The sequence below is a fragment of the Rattus norvegicus genome, chromosome 16 (assembly GCF_021556685.1).
Source record: "Rattus norvegicus strain SHRSP/BbbUtx chromosome 16, alternate assembly SHRSP_T2T, whole genome shotgun sequence".
Classification (NCBI taxonomy): Eukaryota; Metazoa; Chordata; class Mammalia; order Rodentia; family Muridae; genus Rattus; species Rattus norvegicus.
The window spans coordinates 34490691-34510928 of NC_141549.1; the positions used below are offsets into that span (position 1 = coordinate 34490691).

At 39.8% G+C, this 20238-nt stretch overlaps 2 protein-coding genes across 29 annotated transcripts in view; one reads left to right on the top strand and one right to left on the bottom strand.

The window, feature by feature from the left end:
- Positions 1–20238, top strand: part of Erich1 (glutamate-rich 1) — a gene marked incomplete at its 5' end in the record, with an annotated part of 52793804 nt that overhangs the window by 3620131 nt on the left and 49153435 nt on the right.
- The window catches only part of Ddx60 (DEXD/H-box helicase 60), a 120930-nt gene that overhangs the window by 100021 nt on the left and 671 nt on the right, over positions 1–20238 (bottom strand). For 10 of the 29 annotated variants that reach the window (XR_015639271.1, XR_015639267.1, XR_015639261.1 and 7 more), the window contains exons 2-6: positions 19711–19837; positions 2668–2775; positions 2429–2495; positions 1997–2186; positions 170–511 (exon numbers count right to left, since the gene is read on the bottom strand). Coding sequence is in view for 10 of the 29 variants with exons in the window: in XM_087587259.1 (XP_087443385.1) it covers positions 170–511; positions 1997–2186; positions 2429–2495; positions 2668–2671 (603 nt within the window). In the remaining 19 variants the exon portion in view is untranslated. Of the gene's footprint in view, positions 1–169; positions 512–1996; positions 2187–2428; positions 2496–2667; positions 2776–19710; positions 19838–19940; positions 20056–20238 lie in introns of all 29 variants that reach the window. The other 19 variants (XR_015639269.1, XR_015639266.1, XR_015639264.1 and 16 more) reach the window with 5 other exon arrangements.

Here is a 20238-nt window from a genome sequence, read left to right on the forward strand (position 1 = left end):
CATGTAAACGCAGTGCACACAGAGGCCAGACCTGGAGCTACAGCCAGCTGTGAACTATCCAACACGGGTGCAAGACTAATATGCACTCTTAATCACTTAACCATCTTTCCTGAGTAAATATAGAAATGCTAACAAAATTCTAGAACATAGTCTTTTAGATATACATTACCTTCTTAAAAAACATCTGGTTTGTGTACGAGCTTTGCATAAAGTATGCATAAAGACGAAGGATGTCAGATGTTTGCCCTGAGAAAAGCACAACATTGACCTTTGCTGCCCAAGCCTGAATGACTACAAAGTTTAAAAGATGTGTTTGCAGGTGGTCTAGGCCTTCGTCAGCCACTATCAAGAAATATGGGCAGCTCTGATTCAAGCAAATACTCCACTCTTCTGACAAGCAGTTAGAAAACATAGTCCAAACTTCAATGGTGGTATTCTTCTGAAGATGCAGAATTAAAGAAGTTCTCAGTGTAAGAAGTTCTGGGACACTGAAGTATGCATATTCAGCATCCTATGGCGGAGGAGGTAAAGTATGTTAATTGAGAAGGATCATTTAGTATTTTACTAGTTTACTCACAAGACCATAGTATTAAGGTCACTGAAGGAAATACAATACAGCCGTTTGTTATGTGTGGGGGTGGGGTGGGGGAGTTCCTGTTCTATAGTCATCAAATTGACCCTGGACTTTGACTGTATCACAAATGTATTCTATAAATCACACTTTGGACTTGAGAGCTTGGGTGCCCTGAAAACAACATGGCACTCAGAGTGCATCACACTTTGCCTTCCTGTGTTATAATTATTCTCCCATCCTACCACACTTCAAGAAGACAAAGTACAGAAAAACTATGAAAATAGTAATTTGCAATTATAAATTTTCTGAAATTGGGAGTGGAAGGAGAATGCGCTACTCTAGAGAATAATTCCAGACTGCAGCGACATTTCTTAAACAGCATGAGTTTTTCTCCGCAGACAAAAATTTGTACAACTAACCGTAAACATGGAGCAGAACACTTGCTCCTTGTGCAAAATTCTGCTGGCCAGGAATGCTCAGAAATATACACTAACGTGAGTTCCCAACTGAACAAACCATGCCGAACCTTTGTGTAGACTGTTAGCTGTTCTAACTATAGGAATAGAAAGATATGGTAGCAGGTACATATACCTGTATTTGAAATTGTCCAAATTGTATTAATTAAACCACATATGGTACTTATGACAGAGCATACAATACCAAAGTAGTGGTAGTTAGTTTGTGTGGGCTCAAATACACCCAACAACGTACTCTAATAAATTGCTTGCTGAGTTTGGAAGGCAGAATGGTTCTCAGATGGAGGACTAGAATTGAGGTTGGTGGGGCCACTGTTGAGCAATTCAGCCATTCTTGTGACTCTGGGTCTGTTCAACAAACACTACAAAAAGCTCATCACACATTACAAAATCATCTAATTGCATTTATTCTTGAACACTGCAATGCTAGGTCATTGTTTGTTTTTTTCTCTTCTTCCCTGACTTATTTGTTTTGTTCTTGGTTGGTTTTTGTTGTTTTGCTTTGTCTTGTTTCTTTTTGGTGCTGGAAATTGAACCAACAGTCCTGCATGCACTAGGCAAATCCTCTACCACTAAACCGCATTTCCAGATTTTTTTTTTCTCTTAAGAAGGTTTTTTCAAATTGGGCTCATTGTGTGAGCTTCAGGCAGGCTTCAAACTTAAATCCTCCTGGCTTTAACCTCCAAATCATTTTTTTTTGCACTTTAAAGAATACATTTTACTTGGAAATCAGAGGTGAAAATATTTACAAAGTTTTATAAAACCAATTTTAGCTGTAGCCAGCTGTGGTAGTGCATCCCTGAAATCTTTTCACTTGGGAAATAGAGGCAAAAGGCTTGTTGAGTCCTAGGCCAGCTTCAGCAACAAGAAACTGTGTCTCTAATTAATTAAGTGAATTTTGGTTTTAGCCTTTAGAGAATAAAAAAACCCAGCTGATCTGTGTTACCTTGAAGAAAACGATGGCAAATTGCCCTCCTTTGCTCGTAACATCCAGCAGGTAGCGTTCAACCAGGTAGAAGAAATGGAGACTCTGTCCTGGCTCAAGTGACATCTCACACACACATGTGAGGAGCAAGGAGTCACCATCAATCAGAAAGAACTCAGATTCAACAAAATCATTGAATAAGCTGGAATAGCTAAAACAACAAAATAGAATTATAACAAAATCCAAGTGGATGGCATAGACCCCCAAACAGGTGTGGCGCTGTTACGTCATCATCATTAATCTACATTATTGAATACATAGTTGCACATAATTACGTCTCTATCCATAGAGACGGATACAAATTAAAATAACCATATAAGGCTAAATAACTCTACAGGAAGGGGAATATTACCCATGACTTCAAAACTATTGATTACTGTAAAAAATACTTACTCAGCTCTTGGTATATTTTCCAAGATTAATTGCGACATTCCTTCTAAAAACATTGTGCATCGTTTTTCTAAAATAAAAAAGAGAGAATGAATTTATTTTAGTCAGTCAGTTTTAAGAGAATTCATTCTTATTATTTGAGAAATAAGAAACAGTGATGGTTATTTTAATATGTAAACTATTTAACTGATGTACCATATATTTTATAATGCTATAAATAGTATTTTGAATAAAAAAATTACCCATTCTTGCTGCTATCTGTGCTTCCAACCCGACCTGGGGAAAATTAAAAATGTAAATATCCTTTACTCTGTTTCCTCTCAATGGTCATTAATAATGAAACAGCATATCTGCAAAGAAAGAGAAAAACTCATCAACTTTCCTATCAGCAGAAGTGTCCAGAATGACCATATTTCTAACAAAACAATAAGCAGCAGAAATACAGAATGAGCCCAATCAATGTGCGCTCTGTTCTCCAGGAACAAAAACCAAGAAAACAACCATTAAACACATAATTGCATATGCAATGGAAAACTTACAAAGGAGACCAAGTTAAAGGTGGGAGACATTTCCCTAAAATATCAATGCCCAAGAAGAGGTCTAAAGGATTAAACATGAATTAGGCAAAACAAAGGAAAGTAACAGTCTAGGCAGGGAAGAGAAGAACATTGTATGTTAGATATGTAACGGCCTGTGGCATGAAGGAATGAACCCAGAATCAGGGCTGTAAGGAGCCAGGAGGCTGGAGTGGAGAGTGGGAGAAAGTGTTTGATGTTCAAGAGATAGGGCTTGAGAGACATCAAGTCGGCAGATCCTTCGAGCATGCGTTATAGTTAGCTACTAAGGATCTGAAGGTAGTGTGAAGGCAATGCATTCTGAAGAGATTACTCCAGCACAGTACAGGGGTGAGAATAATGGGCAAAGTAACAATGGCAGCTTGGTGTAATCACAGGTTAATGGGAGGCTGAGGTAATAAAAGGTGCGAGTTTAGGCAATGAAGCTCCCGGAAGGGGCGGCACAGGTCTTCCTGGTTGCTGCCGCTGCAGAGAGCCCGTGGGCAGCACCCCACGAGCGAACTTGAGCCCCGGGACCACAGGTAAGACCAAATTTTCTGCTGCAAGAAAGCTGCCTGGTGAACTCAAGACACAGGCCCACAGGAACAGCTGAAGACCTGTAGAGAGGAAAAACTACACGCCGGAAAGCAGAACACTCTGTCCCCATAACTGACTGAAAGAGAGGAAAACAGGTCTACAGCACTCCTGACACACAGGCTTATAGGACAGTCTAGCCACTGTCAGAAATAGCAGAACAAAGTAACACTAGAGATAATCTGATGGCGAGAGGCAAGCACAGGAACCCAAGCAACAGAAACCAAGACTACATGGCACCATCGGAGCCCAATTCTCCCATCAAAACAAACAGGGAATATCCAAACACACCAGAAAAGCAAGATCTAGTTTCAAAATCATTTTTGATCATGATGCTGGAGGACTTCAAGAAAGATGTGAAGAACTCCCTTAGAGAACAAGTAGAAGCCTACAGAGAGGAATCGCAAAAATGCCTGAAAGAATCGCAAAAATCCCTGAAAGAATTCCAGGAAAACATAAATAAACAAGTAGAAGCCCATAGAGAGGAGACACAAAAATCCCTGAAAGAATTCCAGGAAAACATAAATAAACAAGTAGAAACCCATAGAGAGGAGACACAAAAATCCCTGAAAGAATTCCAGGAAAACACAATCAAACAGTTGAAGGAATTAAAAATGGAAATAGAAGAAATCAAGAAAGAACACATGGAAACAACCCTGGATATAGAAAACCAAAAGAAGAGACAAGGAGCTGTAGATACAAGCTTCACCAACAGAATACAAGAGATGGAAGAGAGAATCTCGGGAGCAGAAGATTCCATAGAAATCATTGACTCAACTGTCAAAGATAATGTAAAGCGGAAAAAGCTACTGGTCCAAAACATACAGGAAATCCAGGACTCAATGAGAAGATCAAACCTAAGGATAATAGGTATAGAAGAGAGTGAAGACTCCCAGCTCGAAGGACCAGTAAATATCTTCAACAAAATCATAGAAGAAAACTTCCCTAACCTAAAAAAAGAGATACCCATAGACATACAAGAAGCCTACAGAACTCCAAATAGATTGGACCAGAAAAGAAACACCTCCCGTCACATAATTGTCAAAACACCAAACACACAAAATAAAGAAAGAATATTAAAAGCAGTAAGGGAAAAAGGTCAAGTAACATATAAAGGGAGACCTATCAGAATCACACCAGACTTCTCGCCAGAAACTATGAAGGCCAGAAGATCCTGGACTGATGTCATACAGACCCTAAGAGAACACAAATGCCAGCCCAGGTTACTGTATCCAGCAAAACTCTCAATTAAAATTGATGGAGAAACCAAGATATTCCATGACAAAACCAAATTTACACAATATCTTTCTACAAATCCAGCACTACAAAGGATAATAAAGGGTAAAGCCCAACATAAGGAGGCAAGCTATACCCTAGAAGAAGCAAGAAACTAATCGTCTTGGCAACAAAACAAAGAGAATGAAGGCACACAAACATAACCTCACATCCAAATATGAATATAACGGGAAGCAATAATCACTATTCCTTAATATCTCTCAACATCAATGGCCTCAACTCCCCAATAAAAAGACATAGATTAACAAACTGGATACGCAACGAGGACCCTGCATTCTGCTGCCTACAGGAAACACACCTCAGAGACAAAGACAGACACTACCTCAGAGTGAAAGGCTGGAAAACAACTTTCCAAGCAAATGGTCAGAAGAAGCAAGCTGGAGTAGCCATTCTAATATCAAATAAAATCAATTTCCAACTAAAAGTCATCAAAAAAGATAAGGAAGGACACTTCATATTCATCAAAGGAAAAATCCACCAAGATGAATCTCAATCCTAAATATCTATGCCCCAAATACAAGGGCACCTACATACGTAAAAGAAAGCTTACTAAAGCTCAAAACACACATTGCACCTCACACAATAATAGTGGGAGTTTTCAACACCCCACTCTCATCAATGGACAGATCATGGAAACAGAAATTAAACAGTGATGTCGACGGACTAAGAGAAGTCATGAGCCAAATGGACTTAACAGATATTTATAGAACATTCTATCCTAAAGCAAAAGGATATACCTTCTTCTCAGCTCCTCATGGTACTTTCTCCAAAATTGACCATATAATTGGTCAAAAAACGGGCCTCAACAGGTACAGAAAGATAGAAATAATCCCATGCGTGCTATCGGACCACCACGGCCTAAAACTGGTCTTCAATAACAATAAGGGAAGAATGCCCACATATACGTGGAAATTGAACAATGCTCTACTCAATGATAACCTAGTCAAGGAAGAAATAAAGAAAGAAATTAAAAACTTTTTAGAATTTAATGAAAATGAAGGTACAACATACCCAAACTTATGGGACACAATGAAAGCTGTGCTAAGAGGAAAACTCATAGCGCTGAGTGCCTGCAGAAAGAAACAGGAAAGAGCATATGTCAGCAGCTTGACAGAACACCTAAAAGCTCTAGAACAAAAAGAAGCAAATACACCCAGGAGGAGTAGAAGGCAAGAAATAATCAAACTCAGAGCTGAAATCAAACAAGTAGAAACAAAAAGGACCATAGAAAGAATCAACAGAACCAAAAGTTGGTTCTTTGAGAAAATCAACAAGATAGATAAACCCTTAGCCAGACTAACGAGAGGACACAGAGAGTGCGTCCAAATTAACAAAATCAGAAATGAAAAGAGAGACATAACAACAGATTCAGAGGAAATTCAAAAAATCATCAGATCTTACTATAAAAACCTATATTCAACAAAACTTGAAAATCTTCAGGAAATGGACAATTTCCTAGACAGATACCAGGTATCGAAGTTAAATCAGGAACAGATAAACCAGTTAAACAACCCCATAACTCCTAAGGAAATAGAAGCAGTCATTAAAGGTCTCCCAACGAAAAAGAGCCCAGGTCCAGACGGGTTTAGTGCAGAATTCTATCAAACCTTCATAGAAGACCTCATACCAATATTATCCAAACTATTCCACAAAATTGAAACAGATGGAGCACTACCGAATTCCTTCTATGAAGCCACAATTACTCTTATACCTAAACCACACAAAGACCCAACAAAGAAAGAGAACTTCAGACCAATTTCCCTTATGAATATCGACGCAAAAATACTCAATAATATTCTGGCAAACCGAATCCAAGAGCACATCAAAACAATCATCCACCATGATCAAGTAGGCTTCATCCCAGGCATGCAGGGATGGTTTAATATAAGGAAAACCATCAACGTGATCCATTATATAAACAAACTGAAAGAACAGAACCACATGATCATTTCATTAGATGCTGAGAAAGCATTTGACAAAATTCAACACCCCTTCATGATAAAAGTCCTGGAAAGAATAGGAATTCAAGGCCCATACGTAAACATAGTAAAAGCCATATACAGCAAACCAGTTGCTAACATTAAACTAAATGGAGAGAAACTTGAAGCAATCCCACTAAAATCAGGGACTAGACAAGGCTGCCCACTCTCTCCCTACTTATTCAATATAGTTCTTGAAGTTCTAGCCAGAGCAATCAGACAACAAAAGGAGATCAAGGGGATACAGACCGGAAAAGAAGAGGTCAAAATATCACTATTTGCAGATGACATGATAGTATATTTAAGTGATCCCAAAAGTTCCACCAGAGAACTACTAAAGCTGATAAACAACTTCAGCAAAGTGGCTGGGTATAAAATTAACTCAAATAAATCAGTTGCCTTCCTCTATACAAAAGAGAAACAAGCCGAGAAAGAGATTAGGGAAACGACACCCTTCATAATAGACCCAAATAATATAAAGTACCTCGGTGTGACTTTAACCAAGCAAGTAAAAGATCTGTACAATAAGAACTTCAAGACACTGAGGAAAGAAATTGAAGAAGACCTCAGAAGATGGAAAGATCTCCCATGCTCATGGATTGGCAGGATTAATATAGTAAAAATGGCCATTTTACCAAAAGCGATCTACAGATTCAATGCAATCCCCATCAAAATACCAATCCAATTCTTCAAAGAGTTAGACAGAACAATTTGCAAATTCATCTGGAATAACAAAAAACCCAGGATAGCTAAAGCTATCCTCAACAATAAAAGGACTTCAGGGGGAATCACTATCCCTGAACTCAAGCAGTATTACAGAGCAATAGTGATAAAAACTGCATGGTATTGGTACAGAGACAGACAGATAGACCAATGGAATAGAATTGAAGACCCAGAAATGAACCCACACACCTATGGTCACTTGATTTTTGACAAAGGAGCCAAAACCATCCAATGGAAAAAAGATAGCATTTTCAGCAAATGGTGCTGGTTCAACTGGAGGGCAACATGTAGAAGAATGCAGATCAATCCATCCTTATCACCCTGTTCAAAGCTTAAGTCCAAGTGGATCAAGGACCTCCACATCAAACCAGACACACTCAAACTAATAGAAGAAAAACTAGGGAAGCATCTGGAACACATGGGCACTGGAAAAAATTTCCTGAACAAAACACCAATGGCTTATGCTCTAAGATCAAGAATCGACAAATGGGATCTCATAAAACTGCAAAGCTTCTGTAAGGCAAAGGACACGGTGGTTAGGACAAAACGGCAACCAACAGATTGGGAAAAGATCTTTACCAATCCTACAACAGATAGAGGCCTTATATCCAAAATATACAAAGAACTCAAGAAGTTAGACCGCAGGGAATCAAATAACCCTATTAAAAAATGGGGTTCAGAGCTAAACAAAGAATTCACAGCTGAGGAATGCCGAATGGCTGAAAAACACCTAAAGAAATGTTCAACATCTTTAGTCATAAGGGAAATGCAAATCAAAACAACCCTGAGATTTCACCTCACACCAGTGAGAATGGCTAAGATCAAAAACTCAGGTGAGAGCAGATGCTGGCGAGGATGTGGAGAAAGAGGAACACTCCTCCATTGTTGGTGGGATTGCAGACTGGTAAAACCATTCTGGAAATCAGTCTGGAGGTTCCTCAGAAAATTGGACATTGAACTGCCTGAGGATCCAGCTATACCTCTCTTGGGCATATACCCAAAAGATGCCCCAACATACAAAAGAGACACGTGCTCCACTATGTTCATCGCAGCCTTATTTATAATAGCCAGAAAATGGAAAGAACCCAGATGCCCTTCAACAGAGGAATGGATACAGAAAATGTGGTACATCTACACAATGGAATATTACTCAGCTATCAAAAACAATGAGTTTATGAAATTTGTAGGCAAATGGTTGGAACTGGAAAATATCATCCTGAGTGAGCTAACCCAATCACAGAAAGACATACATGGTATGCACTCATTGATAAGTGGCTTTTAGCCCAAATGCTTGAATTACCCTAGATCCCTAGAACAAACGAAACTCAAGACGGATGATCAAAATGTGAATGCTTCACTCCTTCTTTAAATGAGGAAAAAGAATACCCTTGGCAGGGAAGGGAGAGGCAAAGATTAAAACAGAGACTGAAGGAACACCCATTCAGAGCCTGCCCCACATGTGGCCCATACATATACAGCCACCCAATTAGACAAGATGGATGAAGCAAAGAAGTGCAGACTGACAGGAGCCGGATGTAGATCGCTCCTGAGAGACACAGCCAGAATACAGCAAATACAGAGGCGAATGCCAGCAGCAAACCACTGAACTGAGAATAGGACCCCCATTGAAGGAATCAGAGAAAGAACTGAAAGAGCTTGAAGGGGCTCGAGACCCCAAAAGTACAACAATGCCAAGCAACCAGAGCTTCCAGGGACTAAGCCACTACCTAAAGACTATACATGGACTGACCCTGGACTCTGACCTCATAGGTAGCAATGAATATCCTAGTACGAGCACCAGTGGAAGGGGAAGCCCTGGGTCCTGCTAAGACTGAACCCCCAGTGAACTAGACTATGGGGGGAGGGCGTCAATGGGGGGAGGGTTGGGAGGGGAACACCCATAAGGAAGGGGAGGGGGAGGGGGATGTTTGCCCGGAAACCGGGAAAGGGAATAACACTTGAAATGTATATAAGAAATACTCAAGTTAATAAAATAAAAAAAAAGGTGCGAGTTTATTTGAAGACTGTAAAAGGGTAAGTATGGCATAAATTGGCAACGAATCAAATTAGAGTAGAGAAGTGGGCTGTCAAGGAGGACTCTGAAGATTCTGACTCAGGGATGAGAAATACTTACATAGTTAGAATGCTCCTTATGCAAGCATGAGGTACTGAGTTCAAAACACCAGCACCCATGTAAAAATCCCAGGCATGGCTGCATATTTCTGTAACTGGCATTAGGGGATGAAGACAGGCAGCTATCAGGAGCCCGCTGACTAGTGAGTCTAGCTCAAATAGCGAGCTCCTACTTACAAGGTAGAGCCTATCTGAAGGCAATAAAAAAAAGAATAGAGAAAAACACTCTCACCTCCTTGGTTCTTCAAATGAATATGCAGAGCACACAGATGCATGCATCACACATACAGTAACAGAAAGAGAGAGAGAGAGAGAATTGTAGTTCATGCAACAAGGTAGATTATTAAGGCTTTCTCTGATCCCAGAACCCTGGAATAAGTCTACAAGTCAAGCAAATGTCGTTAACTTATTTGTGGTCCACCTTAATTTGACAATTTGATTGGCTTTGAGATTTACAATAAGCCATGTAATGTAGATTCTTAAATGTGAAAGACTAGAAGTCAAACACAAGGTCCCAACTATGTCTGCGCACGCGCACACACACACACACACACACACACACACACACACACACACACACACACTATTTAACCAATCAAAAGAAAAACAGCAAGATTCTGGTTCTCAATAAACTTTTGGTTTAAGGTTAAGGATGTAGCTCATTCATGGAACCCTTACCTTGGGTTCGATTGCAATACTACAAGTTGAAAATATCAAAGAATAAAATGAGCCTGCTATAATCTCAAGTTATACCAGGTAATTTCAAGGATACCAGGTTAACCTGGATACTCAGGTTGTCTGGTACCACAAACACTAACGAAAAGAACAAATGAATGCATAAGTTAGGATTTATTAAGAGAGGTAGTGATCTGAGGAGAGAGCTTGTTCTCACCATAAAAGCAATGTGCCTTCTGCCTCACCTCTAGCCAGCAGGCCTTATAGAAAGGACAAAAGCAGGCCATTCTCCCAGAGCTCAGGTCTGCCACTCTAATTAGGGCAACCACACGTCTTAGACGTGCGGTATGTGCATCTCTTTAGTTTATACTATTTGACTTGCATCCATTCTGCTCTAGACACCAAGAGTTCAGCTGCTTCTTATAACACTCACTCTAATTTGTATCTGCCAGTATCGATCCTATTTGAACAGGAGGGGTGTCAACTCAGAACAAGCAAATCATAGCAGTGCATACATGCTAAGCTGTTAAGAACATGTATACAGAGACTGCTTTCTCCTATATGGAACACACCAGGGCCTGTGTCATCTGAAGAAGAAAGTGGCTGTACCTATCCACACATACCCATCATCCTCCACTGTTGGTGATAACACTGTCATCTGTAATGTCTGCTTCTTAGGAAAGATGGAAAACTGCCACTGTGCCCCCTAATCAACTGTCACCACGTCTTATTACCAGTAAGAAAATTTTCCAGTGCATCTCTAGGCCTATCTCGGAGTATCATATGTACCACAGTTATAGCCAAAGACGATACCAGTAGAAGGGCTGGGGAGGCTTCCCTGAGGGATATTAGACACAGAAGCCAGGGGATAAAGGACAAATAGAAACTGAACTGACCCTCTCTTTTCTTTGCACCAGAAGCAATCTTATGAACATGTGTAGCTTGATGTTGTATGTAAATAATTATTAGCAAATCCTATTAAGTTTCTCCTCTCCTGGGAAGGCCAAGGTGGTTAATATTTCTAGTCTGCCCTGTTCTTATCTCTGGACAATTTCCCATGGAGACATTGTTTATTAGCCATCTGATTATTTAATTTCTACTATCCCTGATACTTGAATGACATCTCTCCTGATTGGTCGGACTAATATGACCTCTTGGTGTGGGGGTGAGGGTAATGAATGTTGAGAATTCAGTGCCAATAAAACCCCTTTTAATTGTTTCAAATGTCGACAGCTGAAAGATCCAGATGGCTGAAGTGCACTCCTAAGTTTAACTGTGTCTGTCCTGTGTGTAATAGCCTAAATCTTCCAAGTGCAGGCCAGGTTATTCTCATAGGGACATAGAAAGTCAACAGACAGCAAACGCAAAGATTGAGAAGGAGAACACAAAATAAACCAATAAAGTATTTCGTAAAAACTAATTTAGAAGAAATATTTATCAGCAATGTATCATCTATCTTGTGTAATAATAGCCAAAACTGAATGACAAAAGATGTAGAGGGAATCTTTGGTACAGTGTATGAAAGTATCACCTGTCAATAACAACAACAACAACAAAAACATACGGCCAATGAGCTGAAGCAGAATTAGAAAGTGGAGCGAGCATTCAGCAGAGAGCGAGAGAATACTGGGATAGAGCCAGGTATAGAACAGGAGATTTTCCCCCCAGAACGCTGAAGGAGAAGGTCACATGGACCTGAGGGGAAGTAAACTCCATATGGCAGGACTTAGAATAGAAACCAGGATAACTGACACAAGCTAGTTCAGGAACAAGCCCTGGCTTTTGACCTAGGCAGTTATTCATAGTAATTAAGTCTCAGAGTCGCGATTTCGTGAACTTGGGTATGGGTGGCAAAGTTCACAGTTATAGATTTAGAAGAGCCATTAGTTTTGCAAGAAGCTTAATAACTGGCAAAGTAATATAGTTATCTTTATCTAGAGTAACACTAAAATAGTTTTTTATAAAGTGGCATTTCAGAGAATTTTTAAAATTTTTTATTTCATTTCCTTTTTTTCTTGCTATAAAGCACAACATTTAATTGGTCCTGGTGTATAGGTTCAGAGGTTTAGTTCATTGTTATTATGGCAAGAAGTATGGCAGCATGCAGGCAGACATGGTGTTAGAGAGAGAGAGAGAGCTCAGAGTTCTGCATCTTGATCCACAGTAGCTAGGAGAACATGGATTTTGGCCAGACTTGAGCATAAATGAGACTTCAAAGCCCCACCCCAACCCCTCAATGATACACTACTCCAACAAGGCCATACTTCCTAATAGTGTCATTCCCTGGGCCAAGCATATTCAAACCACCACAATAGCCATCTCTTCCGAAAGTAACCAAACTTGTACACACACACACACACACACACACGCACACGCACGCGCACGCGCACACACACACACACACACACACACACACACACACACTACTCTATAGATCCAGGTGTCACAATTGATCATTATATTACACACAAAGGAAAAAGTTATAATCATATTCACCCTGTCTTGGAAGATCATGAAGGAAGGCATCTTACTAATACAGTCCAGTAATCAGAGAATAATTACAACACAAAAACGAGACAAAGACATTATGGTACAAATGAATATCCTTCATGAACTCGGACACAAAGCATCCTTGATAAAACTAAGCAAGCCAAGTACAACAGATACAAATATACTTACAACTTATGAAAATGTATATAACATTTGCATTTATAGTCTATAATTATCTTTTTTATTGATTTTAAGTGTGTACGCATATGTGCCCACATAAATGTGGAGGTTGGGGGACAGTTTCTGGAGTCAGCAATCTTCTTTCACATGTGAGTCCCAGAGGTAGAACTCAGGTTTTCTCAGACTTGGCAACTAGTTATCTGCTCAGCCATTTCACTGGCCTCATTTAAAAGTTTCTACACAGATCACTGACTAAGCTTGTCTTCTTTAAAGTCATTTTCCTAAGATTTCTGACAACCAAACACAAAAGTGTGATATATTTCAACCAGTTGTTAGCAGAGCAGATCAGTACTTAACCTAATTTTAAGCACAGGACTGGTTCCAAGTTTTGTAAGAATGGACTAAGCTGTGACCTTAGGAGTCTTTAACGTGGTTTTTGAGGATTTCACATATTAATGACAGATTCCCACCACTTTCCCTCTTCCTCTCCTTCCAGTTCTCCTCTGTCCCTTCCACTCCCTCTCAAATACATTGGCTTCTAACTCTTCAATTACAGTTCTTGCATACATGAATGTAAGGTTATACACTATACTAATTAATAACCTTCAATGGTCATTCCATGCATCCTGCTTCCTCCTGCTCCAAGACTTTGCAGCTCCTTTGGCTGACTCCTGTGAAGCTAGAGAACCTCCTGGCCCTGCGCTCTCTCTCCTCTCCCATCTTGGAATAATCTAGTCTTTGCCCCAGGACAAAATCTGATTGTACTTTTTGCCAAAATATTCTTTATTAAAAAAATAATCCTCTTTTATTTTGACCTGTTTTTTAATTGGAAAGTGAGCCCACTTCATGCTCCATCTTCTCTCGCCTAATTATTATTTCCTTCTTATTTTACTTCCTTAATTCCATGAGAAAAACAACCTAACAAGAAAATTTGCAAAATATATTAAAGTAGGAGTGGGTCTGAATTTCACTTACGAGATAATATAAAAAATTAAGAATATCTGTCCACACTCAACCACAGGACAAGGCTGTTGTTAGCCCTACGCAAGGCTTCTGGGGTTTTGAAAGACTCTTACTCATTTAATCTTCCTTAGACTCCCACGAGACTGAGAGTTATAGAATGTTTCACTTGAGCAAAAGCAGCCCAAGATAACAAAGCTTCCAATGACCTTGTACAAGCAAGAAAGGAGAAGGAGAGAGATACACAGAGAACCAAAAAGTCTTTTATGTTAGCCCTGTAGTTGCAGTTCTGGACACAAAAGACATCTATTCCTCTGAAGATCTGAAGGAATCGAACCTAAGAAAATAAAGCAATAGGGTATCCTGTAGTACAAGATTGGCAGGAGGCTTGGTATTCAGTCTAGTAATGGAAGGCTGGACCTGGAGCAATGGTATATTAATTTTAAAAGTTAACGTATACAGCCATGACAGCCAGGGAACAGCTTGACAATCGTCAGCCCTTTAGTCTCAATCTTCTGCTCCATCCAATCCCCCAATCTCATACCCAGCTCTGTAGCACACTGCTGGATGCCACCTCTCCTTCCTCTCTGTCTCCATTTCCTGGGCAACTACACAGGCCTTACTGGCACACCCTGTTTTCTTCCCTCCTGTGGGCCCCATTAGCCTCTTTCCTGGCCCATTCCCATCCCGAAGTGTCAACTCCCAATGCCAAAAAAAATATATTCTAACATGAGCCCTCAATGCCATACCAGCAAGATCTCAGAAGCATTCACTGTCAGGTAACACACCCATTACCCAGAATAGCAACAGAGTACAAGAAACGAAGCATATACCCAACAAAGACAAGAATAGATATCAGCACCCAGAATTACAATCTTCCCAAACTGTCTGGGATGCCAGTGTAAAAAGCATAATCAATAACAACGAGGATAATAAGTGTCTACTAGAGCCCATCAGTCCTACTACAGCAGCCCCAAGAAATGCAATATAGCTGAGGCACAAGACAAGGACTTGCAAACAGCCTTTATGAATGTGTTAGAAGTCCTTAAAGAAATGTATAAATTGACTAAAGAAATCTTTGAAAATACAGACAGCTTTAGGAAATCTAAAACAAACAAACGTTCAAGACATATGATAGAAATAGAATCAGTAAAGAAAACCCAAACTGAGGAAAAACTGGAATTGGAAAATTTAGCACTCAAACAGGAACCTCAGGACTAGGATCACCAACATAACATGAGAGATGGGACAGAGAATCACAGTCACTAAAGACAAAATAGAAGAAATGGATATTCAGTCAAAACAATGCAAAACCTAATGGAATCTAGGCACAAAGCATCCAGGAAATCTGGGACACTGTAAAAATTCAAAATCTATGCATAACGGGAATAAAGGAAGGAAAAAGAACTCAGGTCCAAAGTACAGAAAATACTTTCAACAAAATTATATAAGAAAAATTTCCCAACCTAAAGAAGGTGGTCCTTATCAAGGTATAAGAAGCATACAGAACACCAAGTATACTGGACAAGAAAAGAACTTCCCCCTGTCACAGAATAATTACAACATATAGAACAAAAAAAGAATAGTAAAAGGTGGAAGGGGAAAGACTAAATAACATAGAAAGAAAAACCTCCTAGAATAAAACCTGCTTCTTAATGGAAACTCTCAAAGCCAGAAGGATCTGGACAGATGTTGTACAAAGTTTAAGAGACCACGGATGCCAGCCCAAACTATACCCATCAAACTTTTAGTCACAATACGTGGGAAAAAACATACATTCCAGAATAAAGACAAATTTTAACAATATTTATCTACAAATCCAGCCATATAGAAGGTGAGAGAAACATGTCCAAGAAAACACAAGTAATAAATAGAGTCAGACCAAAATATCAAATAAAGAAGAAAAAAGAAAATCCACAGCACAGCAATAAAGTAACTGGAGTCAACAAACAGGACCACAGCAAAAAAAATAAATAATAAAAATAAAAAAATCAATGGTTTCTTTCACTTTCCCCTTAAAAAGACACAGAATGGTCTTAAATTCAGGACTAAAATGAAAATAGAAACAAACAAGCATCTTCAACAGATAGTGATGGTCAAATTGGAGAGCTACATGTAGAAAAATCTAAATAGATGCATCACCCCCACAAAATACTCAATTCCAAATGGATCAAAGACCTCAACATAAATCCAGAGACGCTGAACCTAATCGAAGAGAAAGTAGAGATTCATTGGTGCAGAAAAAGGACGTTTTAGTAACACAGACATTAAGAACTATTAATAAATGGGACCTCATGAAATGTAAAAGTTTCTGTATGGCAAAGGATGCCATCATTCAGAGTGGCAGCCTACAGAATGGAAAAAAATTTTAAACAACTACACATCCAATAGAGAACTAATATCCAATATTTATATAAACTCGAGAAACTGAACATTAAAAAAACAGAAATTAAAAATGGGAACAGATCTAGACAGAGAATTCTTCACAAGAGAGGAAATTCAGATAGCTGAGAAACTCTTAAAGAAATGTTCAAAGGCCTTAATCATTGGGGAAACTCATAATAAAACTACTTTGAGATTTCATCTTACATCAATCAGGATGGTCAAGACCAATTTAAAAAGTTACAGCTCGGTTTGGCAAAGATGTAGAAAAAGGGGAACACTCATCCATTGCTGGTAGGAGCGAAAACTTGTACAGCCACTATGGAAACCAAGGTGGCAGTTCCTCAGAAAGCTAGGCATCAATATACCTCAAGATCCAGCTATACTCCAAGGACATTTCATCCTACCATGAGGACAATTGCTCAACCATGCTTGTTGCTGCTCTATTCATAATAGCCAGAAATTGAAAAAAATTAGACTGATGATAAACATCCTTTATCACTGTGATATTTTGCATATGCTCATCCCCAGGAAGGTGTGGTGTTGTTGGAGGAAGTGTATCACTGTGGGGGTGGCTTGGAGATCTTCCTCATAGCTACCTAAGGATGCCCAGTATGTTCCTGTCTTCCTTCGGATGATGATGTTGAACTCTCAGTTCCTCCTACACCATGCCTGCCTGGATGCTGTATGCTCCTGCCTTGATGATAATGAACTGAAACCTCTGAACCTGGAAGCCAGCCCCAATTAAATGCTGTCCTTTATAAGATTTGCCTTGGTCATGGTGTCTGTGCACAGCAGTAAAACCCTAAGTAAGATAATCATCAATGGCTGGCTAAAGAAAATGCTATGCAGTTACATGATGGGCTATTACTCCACTGTTAAAAATATGAAGCCATGAAATCCACAGGTAAGTGGATGGAATTAGAAAAAAATATCATCCTGAGTGAGGTAACTCAGACTCAAAAAGACAAATATGGTATGCATTCACTTATGTGGATGCTAGCTGTTAAGTCATTGATATGCAAGTTACATGCTGTATAGCTACAGGGATTAAGGATAGTGTGAATGACCTCTAAACAACTCATTGAACGGGCAGAAGTCAAGTTGATGCCACTACAGAGCCTTCACACCGTGGAAGGGCAGCCATAGTTCTGTAAGTTCCTCTGGAAGCTATCAACGGAGGAAGATAAACAAACCAGTTACAAACCCTTCATTCTTACAAGACTGACCTACCTAAACAAGGGTGTCAGTCCACCCAACAGAAGGGAGTTATGCAAGGCCAGTGGCAAAGCAAAGTGGCAGAGAGATTGTAAAAACAAAAAAAAATTGTCCTAAGTGTGTTTGGTAAGCCATTCAAAAGAATGAAAAGAAGTAATATTTCTGGATACTTTTATGAGGGAAAAAAAGTTTTTAAATTTCTAAAGGAAAATACCTTGACGCCAGAATTCTGCATCAAACAAACATTTTAGTTTGTTGAGAATGCAAAAAGATATAACCTGTCATTAAAAAGTGAGAAATTCCACCAACTCTGCATCTTGAATTATATAATTCTATTTAAAGGAAGAGGGGGAATGAAAAAGAATAATCAGAAAACAGAAAAACTGTGGAAAGATAAAAAGATTCACTGGAGCTATGCACATAGTTTACATGTAGTAAGAATCTATTTCCAGTGCTAGCCACAGTAATATAGGACTATATTTTCCAACCAAAACATGCAGACTGCGTCTATAGTGAATAATATTTACATAGTGAGGCCAATAAAATTGCTTAGTGGGGAAAGGTGCCACCCAGCTTGATGACCTGTGTTCCATCCCTGAGACCTACGTGAGAGAGGAAGAGAACACACCCCTGCGAGTGGTCCTTGACCCCACAGACACATTGTGTCTTTAGGTTCAATGCCTCAGTGTAAGGGAATGCCAGGGTGGAGAGGCAGGAGGGTGTGGGTGTGTGGGTGTGTGCCTCATGGAGGCAGGGGGTGGGGAGATAAAATAGGGGGTTCTGGAGGGGAAACCAGGAAGGGGGATAATATTTGAAATGTAAATAAAGAAAATATCTGATAAAGAAAAGACAAAAAACAAGTATGTACATATAAGGGGCAGAAAGGTGGCAGATGATACAGTAATTAAGACTGTGTACTGCTGTTGTAGAGGACCAAGTTCTGTTCCTAGATACAGAGGCTCACAACAGCCTGTGACTGCAGCAAGAGATCCAATGACTCTGGACTCCTAGTACATTTGCACTCAAATGCATATTCCCATACATACATACACACACACACACACACACACACACACACACACACACACACACACAAAACAAATCTAAAAACTATTTACTGGTTTCTTATTTTCTTTACTCACTATGAAAACAAATCAGAAGAATTATCACAAAATCCTGCAAAACATGATAGATACATATACTTGATACATACACTTACACAAATTTATGTGAATATGTATATATGTATGTGTATATGTATATACATACATGTATGTATAGGTATATATACATATATGTGTTTATATGTATGTATATGTGAGTGTGTGAGTGTGTGAGTGTGTGAATGTGTGTGTGAGTGTGTGTGTGAGTGTGTGAGTTTGTGTGAGTGTGTGAATGTGTGAGTGTGTGTCTGAGTGTGTGTGTGTGAGTGGGGGGGTGAGTGTGTGTATGAGTGCCTGAGTGTGTGAGTGTGTGTGTGAGTGTGTATGTGAGTGTGTGTGTGTGTGAGAGAGAGTGTGTGTGTGTGTGTGAGTGTGGGGGGGTGAGTGTGTGTGTGAGTGCCTGAGTGTGTGAGTGTGAGTGTGTGTGTGAGTGTGTGTATGTGTGTAAAGCAAATACAGAGAAGAATGTCTGCACCCTGACTGATGTGAGTATCCTACCCACCTTCTCCCCACCTCAAATCAGTCAAAATCCAAACCTGACCAGATTATGGCTTACAGGGCATGTAGGAGTGTGGGCATATTAAGGACACAGGAGGAGATGTCTACAGGATAAAAGACACGTAACTCCGGTTCTATACATTACAATTTGATGGACTGGGAAATTCAAAAGTCATATCCTCTGAACTCAGTATTGTCAGAATATCTTTGGATTGTGCCTGAAGAAATCTTTTGTAAAATAAGAGGTCGGAAATGGGGAAGAGGAAAGGTGAGGGAAGGGGATGCAGAAAAGTGAGGACCATCGTGGAAATTGGAACTCGTGTGAGTTGCTGAGAGAAGGACTGAGTTCCGACAAAGGCGCCTGGAGAAGAGGCGATTCGTCCCGTGCGCCAAATCTTAAGAAGCTCATCATCCCTCCCCCACTTTGCTCTGCCACTGACCTTGCACAGTTTCCTACTGTTGGGCGGACTGACGTCCTTATTTAACAGGACAGTCTCTCTGGTAATTAGGCTACCAGCATGCGCGTTAAGACAGAAAGCTTCCTATGTCCGTGGAAGATACCGCCACCTGTAAGAAGTAACCCGGAGTGTGACAATGCTAGGAATTAGACTCTGGGTCTAGTTAACGAACAACTTGCAAGAAATCAGAAAACTCCAGGCTTCTTACTGACCTCAACCAACCAAAATGAGCACCCAGGACCTGGCTCAGCCCTGGCAGACACCTTGAGTTCAGGCAGATGCTATGCTGGGCTTTGCAAAAACACCTAGCCTGTGTCTAAACAGAATCTGTGAAATAAAACACCCATTGAGTTTAAAGCAATTAATTTCTTAAGAAGAAACATAAAACCAGTACCTGCTTCTTACATGTGAATACATTAAATCTTAGGTGATTAAAACAGGGAGACTGAGGCAGTAGGGTTACTCCAAGTTCAAGGCCAGCCTGGTCCATAGGGAGTACCAGGAAGCACA